The sequence below is a fragment of the Salvelinus alpinus genome, chromosome 6, assembly GCF_045679555.1.
Source record: "Salvelinus alpinus chromosome 6, SLU_Salpinus.1, whole genome shotgun sequence".
Taxonomy (NCBI): Eukaryota; Metazoa; Chordata; class Actinopteri; order Salmoniformes; family Salmonidae; genus Salvelinus; species Salvelinus alpinus.
This window is the reverse complement of record NC_092091.1, coordinates 97,809,385-97,819,384: the sequence shown is the minus strand read 5'-3', so window position 1 is coordinate 97,819,384 and position 10,000 is coordinate 97,809,385. Positions and strand designations below refer to the sequence as shown.

General features: G+C 44.3%; 1 protein-coding gene across 4 annotated transcripts in view; it reads left to right on the top strand.

The window, feature by feature from the left end:
• Positions 1 to 437: 437 nt before the first annotated feature.
• Positions 438 to 10,000, top strand: part of lap3 (leucine aminopeptidase 3) — a 26,590-nt gene continuing 17,027 nt past the window's right edge. Inside the window, exons 1-7 of one of the 4 annotated variants that reach the window (XM_071408511.1) lie at positions 438 to 653; positions 3,181 to 3,296; positions 3,628 to 3,682; positions 7,198 to 7,303; positions 9,528 to 9,571; positions 9,652 to 9,767; positions 9,960 to 10,000. The exon at positions 9,960 to 10,000 is cut by the window's right edge and continues 124 nt beyond it. In XM_071408511.1, coding sequence (XP_071264612.1) covers positions 561 to 653; positions 3,181 to 3,296; positions 3,628 to 3,682; positions 7,198 to 7,303; positions 9,528 to 9,571; positions 9,652 to 9,767; positions 9,960 to 10,000 — 571 coding nt within the window. In that variant the 5' untranslated portion in view covers positions 438 to 560. Of the gene's footprint in view, positions 654 to 3,180; positions 3,297 to 3,627; positions 3,683 to 7,197; positions 7,304 to 9,127; positions 9,172 to 9,367; positions 9,412 to 9,527; positions 9,572 to 9,607; positions 9,768 to 9,959 lie in introns of all 4 variants that reach the window. The other 3 variants (XM_071408512.1, XM_071408513.1, XM_071408510.1) reach the window with 3 other exon arrangements.

Below are 10,000 nucleotides of genomic sequence, written 5' to 3'. Positions count from 1 at the left end.
AAATACTAATTGAGTGTATGTAAACTTCTGACCCACTGGGAATGTGATGAAATAAATAAAAGCTGAAATAAATAATTCTCTCTACTATTATTCTGACATTTCACATTCTTAAAATAAAGTGGTGATCCTTACTGACCTAAAACAGGGAATGTTTACTTGGATTAAATGTCAGGAATTGTGAAAAACTGAGTTTAAATGTATTTGGCTAAGGTGTATGTAAACTTCCGACTTCAAATGTATGTGTTCATCTAATATGTGTATATATATATAAATGAAAGTTAAGTTAATAAATAAGAATCCAAAATGTTCAGTGGTTTGGTTTCTGTGGAGATTAATTTGGTATTGTTTCTGCAAACCCGTCGGTAGGTGGCGACAGAGTTCAATTCTTTCAAACTGAACAATTCAAAGAAGAAAACAAGACAGCTGGAGTCGGTTACTAATGACGTAACAGTTTATGCGACAGGTTAAGACAAACCTTCCCAACGTGTTTATCTATCTACGGTAGTACTCTGATCAATCTCATTTTCCCCAAGAGACGGATATAATAAAACCCAGATACGATGCGGTTGTTAAGTCGAGCGGTGTTGCGGGCCACGATGAGACACCGCTGTCGCTACTTTTCTGTGGCACAAAACAACTGGAACGCCAGAAAAGTAAGTTTAATAAAAAGGCTACATAACAAGATAACTACCTAGCCCTTGACCCAGTTCCATTACACATAGTTAAAGTCATTGATGGAGGCGGTTTGGTTCTGATTCCCGACGCTCGGTTTGAACATTAACGCATAAGGACCGTAACTTACATACCAGCGATAGTTTTCTAAAAACACAAAAGGTTCAATTGAAATACACATTTTTCAGGGTTCTAGTTTCCACACCGCCATGTATCTCCATGTTACAGCGCTTGTTTCCAGAAAGCAGACGTCGACCGGCGGTGATAATTATCTATGTAACTCAGAACCTGAGGTCGTTACGTGCTGACCGGACCGCTCGCTAGTTGCTTTTGTCCATCCACACCAGACGCGATCAGGACACGCAGCTTGAAATATCAAAACGACCTCAGAACCAGCTATATTAATGTGGACAGGTCAAAAAGCATTAATATTTATGGTAATTTATCTTGCTGTTGTTAGCTAATTTGTCCCGGGAAATCAACATTAGGTTGTCATTCTACCTGAAACGCTCAAGGTCTTCTTCGATGAGGTTTAACGGCGGTTTGCATCCGGTAACTGTTGCATTACCGCCACCTACCAGACTGGAGTATAACTCCCTTATACGTTACCTAATTTTCTTTCCTCAAAGTTATTTTTTTTTAAACAAATACCCTACTATTTAACACTACACTCACAAAAAATAATAATAAATACCATACTCCACTGTTTAAATATATTTAGTCCTCCGGCCAACATCCTGAGAGGATGGGACACCGCCACTCAACACACCCTGGACCTCTTCTGATGTCTCACCCCCAAATACGTCTCTGCTGCCACCACAAGCTCTATGTTCTGCTGCCACCACCACCTCTATGTTCTGCTGCCACCACAACCTCCATGTTCTGCTGCCACCACCACCTCTATGTTCTGCTGCCACCACAACCTCCATGTTCTGCTGCCACCACAACCTCCATGTTCTGCTGCCACCACAACCTCTATGTTCTGCTGCCACCACAACCTCCATGTTCTGCTGCTACCACCACCTCTATGTTCTGCTGCCACCACAACCTCCATGTTCTGCTGCTACCACCTCCTCTATGTTCTGCTGCCACCACCACCTCCTCTATGTTCTGCTGCTACCACAACCTCTATGTTCTGCTGCCACCACCACCTCCATGTTCTGCTGCCACCACCACCTCCATGTTCTGCTGCCACCACCACCTCCATGTTCTGCTGCCACCACCACCTCCATGTTCTGCTGCCACCACAACCTCCATGTTCTGCTGCCACCACAACCTCCATGTTCTGCTGCTACCACCACCTCCATGTTCTGCTGCCACCACAACCTCCATGTTCTGCTGCCACCACCACCTCTATGTTCTGCTGCCACCACCACCTCCATGTTCTGCTGCCACCACCTCCATGTTCTGCTGCCACCACAACCTCCATGTTCTGCTGCCACCACAACCTCTATGTTCTGCTGCCACCACAACCTCTATGTTCTGCTGCCACCACCACCTCCATGTTCTGCTGCCACCACCACCTCTATGTTCTGCTGCCACCACAACCTCTATGTTCTGCTGCCACCACAACCTCTATGTTCTGCTGCCACCACCACCTCCATGTTCTGCTGCCACCACCACCTCTATGTTCTGCTGCCACCACAACCTCCATGTTCTGCTGCCACCACAACCTCCATGTTCTGCTGCCACCACAACCTCCATGTTCTGCTGCCACCACCACCTCCATGTTCTGCTGCCACCACCACCTCCATGTTCTGCTGCCACCACCACCTCCATGTTCTGCTGCCACCACCACCTCCATGTTCTGCTGCCACCACCACCTCTATGTTCTGCTGCCACCACAACCTCTATGTTCTGCTGCCACCACAACCTCCATGTTCTGCTGCCACCACCTCTATGTTCTGCTGCCACCACAACCTCCATGTTCTGCTGCCACCACCACCTCCATGTTCTGCTGCCACCACCACCTCTATGTTCTGCTACCACCACAACCTCCATGTTCTGCTGCCACCACCACCTCCATGTTCTGCTGCCACCACCACCTCTATGTTCTGCTGCCACCACAACCTCCATGTTCTGCTGCCACCACAACCTCCATGTTCTGCTGCCACCACAACCTCTATGTTCTGCTGCCACCACAACCTCCATGTTCTGCTGCCACCACCACCTCCATGTTCTGCTGCCACCACAACCTCCATGTTCTGCTGCCACCACAACCTCCATGTTCTGAGACTTACCTTCCACCCCTGCAGAACAGTTCATAACCGTTGGCTATAAATGTAAAAATACAATCTTATTGAAACATATATCACTTGTTGGCCCCTCCTTCTGTTCCGGTACAGATCTACTAGTCACACCCCCCCTCTCAGGATCCCTCCCCCTTGGCCCATATGACATCTTCTGCACCACTCTAACCCTGGAAACCTCACCCTGCCTGTGCTGAAAGCCTTGGTAGTAGCTAGCTAGTGTGTTAACTGGTTGTGTTGATTGTGTGTGTCCACACAGGGTCTGGTACTCGGTGTTTACGAGAGAGAGAAGGAGGACGAGTCTCTCCGTCTAACTGAAGCAGCAGCCGGTGTCGACAGAGTTCTGTCTGGTAAACTGACTGAGCTGTTAAAGATGTGAGTCACACACACACACACACACACACACACACACACACACACACACACATCCTATCTGACAGAGTTCTGTCTGGTAGACTGACTGAGCTGTTACAGATGTGAGTCACACACACACACACACACACACACACACACACACACACATCCTATCTGACAGAGTTCTGTCTGGTAGACTGACTGAGCTGTTACAGATGTGAGTCACACACACACACACACACACACACACACACACACACACCACACACACACACACACACACACACCCCCATCCTATCTGACAGAGTGTGTGTTGACTGGTGTAATAACCTTCTCCTTGGTAACTCCTCAGATCAGGACCAGGTCTGAAGAAAGGGAAGAGCAGAATATTCTACGGTCTTCATGAGGTAATATATATATTAACTATATTACCAGAATATTCTACGGTCTTCATGAGGTAATATATATATATATTAACTATATTACCAGAATATTCTACGGTCTTCATGAGGTAATATATATTACCAGAATATTCTACGGTCTTCATGAGGTAATATATATATATATATATATATATATATTAACTATATTACCAGAATATTCTACGGTCTTCATGAGGTAATATATATATATTAACTATATTACCAGAATATTCTACGGTCTTCATGAGGTAATATATATTTATTAACTATATTACCAGAATATTCCACAGTCTTCATGAGGTAATATATATTACCAGAATATTCTACGGTCTTCATGAGGTAATATATATATTATCTATATTACCAGAATATTCTACGGTCTTCATGAGGTAATATATATATTAACTATATTACCAGAATATTCTACAGTCTTCATCAGGTAATATATATATTAACTATATTACCAGAATATTCTACGGTCTTCATGAGGTAATATATATATATTAACTATATTACCAGAATATTCCACAGTCTTCATGAGGTAATATATACATATTAACTATATTACCAGAATATTCCACAGTCTTCATGAGGTAATATATACATATTAACTATATTACCAGAATATTCTACGGTCTTCATGAGGTAATATATATATATATATATTAACTATATTACCAGAATATTCTACGGTCTTCATGAGGTAATATATATATATATATATATATATATATATATATATATAAACTATATTACCAGAATATTCTGCGGTCTTCATGAGGTAATATATATATATTAACTATATTACCAGAATATTCTATGGTCTTCATGAGGTAATATACATATTAACTATATTACCAGAATATTCTACGGTCTTCATGAGGTAATATATACATATTAACTATATTACCAGAATATTCTACGGTCTTCATGAGGTAATATACATATTAACTATATTACCAGAATATTCTACTGTCTTCATGAGGTAATATATATATTAACTATATTACCAGAATATTCTACGGTCTTCATGAGGTAATATATATATTAACTATATTACCAGAATATTCTACGGTCTTCATGAGGTAATATATATTACCAGAATATTCTACGGTCTTCATGAGGTAATATATACAGTGGGGAGAACAAGTATTTGATACACTGCCGATTTTGCAGGTTTTCCTACTTACAAAGCATGTAGAGGTCTGTAATTTTTATCATAGGTACACTTCAACTGTGAGAGACGGAATCTAAAACAAAAATCCAGAAAATCACATTGTATGATTTTTAAGTAATTAATTTGCATTTTATTGCAAGACATAAGTATTTGATCACCTTCCAACCAGTAAGAATTCCGGCTCTCACAGACCTGTTAGTTTTTCTTTAAGAAGCCCTCCTGTTCTCCACTCATTACCTGTATTAACTGCACCTGTTTGAACTCGTTACCTGTATAAAAGACACCTGTCCACACACTCAATCAAACAGACTCCAACCTCTCCACAATGGCCAAGACCAGAGAGCTGTGTAAGGACATCAGGGATAAAATTGTAGACCTGCACAAGGCTGGGATGGGCTACAGGACAATAGGCAAGCAGCTTGGTGAGAAGGCAACAACTATTGGCGCAATTATTAGAAAATGAAAGAAGTTCAAGATGACGGTCAATCATCCTCGGTCTGGGGCTCCATGCAAGATCTCACCTCGTGGGGCATCAATGATCATGAGGAAGGTGAGGGATCAGCCCAGAACTACACGGCAGGACCTGGTCAATGACCTGAAGAGAGCTGGGACCACAGTCTCAAAGAAAACCATTAGTAACACACTATGCCGTCATGGATTAAAATACTGCAGCGCACGCAAGGTCCCCCTGCTCAAGCCAGGGCATGTCCAGGCCCGTCTGAAGTTTGCCAATGACCATCTGGATGATCCAGAGGAAGAATGGGAGAAGGTCATGTGGTCTGATGAGACAAAAATTGAGCTTTTTGGTCTAAACTCCACTCGACGTGTTTGGAGGAAGAAGAAGGATGAGTACAACCCCAAGAACACCATCCCAACCGTGAAGCGTGGAGGTGGAAACATAATTCTTTGGGGATGCTTTTCTGCAAAGGGGACAGGACGACTGCACCGTATTGAGGGGAGGATGGATGGGGCCATGTATCGCGAGATCTTGGCCAACGACCTCCTTCCCTCAGTAAGAGCATTGAAGATGGGTCGTGGCTGGGTCTTCCAGCATGACAACGACCCGAAACACACAGCCAGGGAAACTAAGGAGTGGCTCCGTAAGAAGCATCTCAAGGTCCTGGAGTGGCCTAGCCAGTCTCCAGACCTGAACCCAATAGAAAATCTTTGGAGGGAGCTGAAAGTCCGTATTGCCCAGCGACAGCCCCGAAACCTGAAGGATCTGGAGAAGGTCTGTATGGAGGAGTGGGACAAAATCCCTGCTGCAGTGTGTGCAAACCTGGTCAAGAACTCCAGGAAACGTATGATCTCTGTAATTGCAAACAAAGGTTTCTGTACCAAATATTAAGTTCTGCTTTTCTGATGTATCAAATACTTATGTCATGCAATAAAATGCAAATTAATTACTTAAAAATCATACAATGTGATTTTCTGGATTTTTGTTTTAGATTCCGTGTCTCACAGTTGAAGTGTACCTATGATAAATATTACAGACCTCTACATGCTTTGTAAGTAGGAAAACCTGCAAAATCGGCAGTGTATCAAATACTTGTTCTCCCCACTGTATATTAACTATATTACCAGAATATTCTACGGTCTTCATGAGGTAATATACATATTAACTATATTACCAGAATATTCTACGGTCTTCATGAGGTAATATATATATATATTAACTATATTACCAGAATATTCTACGGTCTTCATGAGGTAATATATATTACCAGAATATTCTACGGTCTTCATGAGGTAATATATAAATTAACTATATTACCAGAATATTCTACGGTCTTCATGAGGTAATATATATTACCAGAATATTCTACGGTCTTCATGAGGTAATATATAAATTAACTATATTACCAGAATATTCTACGGTCTTCGTGAGGTAATATATATATATTAACTATATTACCAGAATATTCTACGGTCTTCATGAGGTAATATATATATATTAACTATATTACCAGAATATTCTACGGTCTTCGTGAGGTAATATATATATATTAACTATATTACCAGAATATTCTACGGTCTTCATGAGGTAATATATATATTAACTATATTACCAGAATATTCTACGGTCTTCATGAGGTAATATATATATTAACTATATTACCAGAATATTCTACGGTCATATCTGTTGTTACTACGTTATGTCACTGAGCAGCAAGATGAACCAGATACTGTAGATGAGCGTAAGCATAGCAAGACATTACACTCTTAATAATTACTGTGTGTGTGTGTGTGTGTGTGTGTGTGTGTGTGTGTGTGTGTGTGTGTGTGTGTGTGTGTGTGTGTGTGTGTGTGTGTGTGCATACAGGACTTCCCATGCATAGCAGTAGTAGGACTAGGGAGGAACTCTCTGGGTGTGTGTGGAACAGAGTACTGGGACACCTGTAAGGAGAACATCAGGGCTGCGATAGCAGGTGACTCTCCTTTTACATGGCTGTGAGTGTGTGTGTGTGTGTTAGAGGTGAGTGTGTGTGTGTGTGATGCTACCGTTCTTAGTGATCTACACAACCTGCTCCACGTTTTACAAGTAAAATATTTAGTACATTTTATAAGAGGTAATAAACCAAGATGTCCTGATTGTGTCTGTCTTCACAGCCCAGAGTTTAGACTTGGTGGAGAAGCAGCTTTTAGTAGCCAATAAAGATGTAACTCATATAGAATAATATTGCACAACTCTTAGGGCAACATAGATATTCAATTATAATAATAATAACAACATGGATGTCTGTTGAAGTTGATCAGTAGATTTGATTGGACAGAGATATGGGTGTAATAACAGCCTATCAGGAGGCTGCAGGGCCATGTAGAGGTGGATGGGTGTAATAACAGCCTATCAGGAGGCTGCAGGACCATGTAGAGGTGGATGGGTGTAATAACAGCCTATCAGGAGGCTGCAGGGCCATGTAGAGGTGGATGGGGGTAATAACAGCCTATCAGGAGGCTGTAGGACCATGTAGAGGTGGATGGGTGTAATAACAGCCTATCAGGAGGCTGCAGGGCCATGTAGAGGTGGATGGGTGTAATAACAGCCTATCAGGAGGCTGCAGGACCATGTAGAGGTGGATGGGTGTAATAACAGCCTATCAGGAGGCTGCAGGGCCATGTAGAGGTGGATGGGGGTAATAACAGCCTATCAGGAGGCTGTAGGACCATGTAGAGGTGGATGGGTGTAATAACAGCCTATCAGGAGGCTGCAGGGCCATGTAGAGGTGGATGGGTGTAATGACAGCCTATCAGGAGGCTGCAGGGCCAGAGGTGGATGGGGGTAATAACAGCCTATCAGGAGGCTGCAGGACCATATAGAGGTGGATGGGTGTAATAACAGCCTATCAGGAGGCTGCAGGGCCATGTAGAGGTGGATGGGGGTAATAACAGCCTATCAGGAGGCTGCAGGACCATGTAGAGGTGGATGGGGGTAATAACAGCCTATCAGGAGGCTGCAGGGCCATGTAGAGGTGGATGGGGGTAATAACAGCCTATCAGGAGGCTGCAGGGCCATATACATTTTACATTTACATTTAAGTCATTTAGCAGACGCTCTTATCCAGAGCGACTTACAAATAGAGGTGGATGGGTGTAATAACAGCCTATCAGGAGGCTGCAGGGCCATGTAGAGGTGGATGGGTGTAATAACAGCCTATCAGGAGGCTGCAGGGCCATGTAGAGGTGGATGGGTGTAATAACAGCCTATCAGGGGGCTGCAGGGCCATGTAGAGGTGGATGGGTGTAATAACAGCCTATCAGGAGGCTGCAGGGCCATGTAGAGGTGGATGGGTGTAATAACAGCCTATCAGGAGGCTGCAGGGCCATGTAGAGGTGGATGGGGGTAATAACAGCCTATCAGGAGGCTGCAGGGCCATGTAGAGGTGGATGGGGGTAATAACAGCCTATCAGGAGGCTGCAGGGCCATGTAGAGGTGGATGGGTGTAATAACAGCCAGTCTGTCTGTCAGGGTTCTCCAGAACCATGTGTTGACCCATATAGAGGTGGATGGGTGTAATAACAGCCAGTCTGTCTGTCAGGGTTCTCCAGAACCATGTGTTGACCCATATAGAGGTGGATGGGTGTAATAACAGCCAGTCTGTCAGGGTTCCCCAGAACCATGTGTTGACCCATATAGAGGTGGATGGGTGTAATAACAGCCAGTCTGTCTCTCAGGAGGCTGCAGGGTTCTCCAGAACCACGTGTTGACCCATATAGAGGTGGACGGGTGTAATGACAGCCAGTCTGTCTCTCAGGAGGCTGCAGGGTTCTCCAGGACCATGCGTTGACCCATATAGAGGTGGACGGGTGTAATGACAGCCAGTCTGTCTCTCAGGAGGCTGCAGGGTTCTCCAGGACCATGTGTTGACCCATATAGAGGTGGACGGGTGTAATGACAGCCAGTCTGTCTCTCAGGAGGCTGCAGGGTTCTCCAGGACCATGTGTTGACCCATATAGAGGTGGACGGGTGTAATAACAGCCAGTCTGTCTCTCAGGAGGCTGCAGGGTTCTCCAGAACCATGCGTTGACCCATATAGAGGTGGACGGGTGTAATAACAGCCAGTCTGTCTCTCAGGAGGCTGCAGGATTCTCCAGAACCATGCGTTGACCCATATAGAGGTGGACGGGTGTAATAACAGCCAGTCTGTCTCTCAGGAGGCTGCCGGGTTCTCCAGGACCATGCGTTGACCCATATAGAGGTGGACGGGTGTAATAACAGCCAGTCTGTCTCTCAGGAGGCTGCAGGATTCTCCAGGACCATGCGTTGACCCATATAGAGGTGGACGGGTGTAATAACAGCCAGTCAGCAGCAGAGGGAGCTGTTCTGGGGCTGTTTACTTACGATGACCTGAAAACCAAGAAGAAGACCAGAGTCACCACACAGCTGCACGGCAGGTACACACACGCACACACACACACACACGCACACACGCACACACGTACACACGTACACAAACACGGACATCCACTGACTCTCTCTAACCTGTGTGTGTGTGTGTGTGTGTGTGTGTGTGTGTGTGTGTGTGTGTGTGTGTGTGTGTGTGTGTGTGTGTGTGTGTGTGTGTGTGTGTGTGTGTGTGTGTCCAGTGGGTGTGTGTCTGGCTGGGAGAAGGGCGTGTTGTACGGAG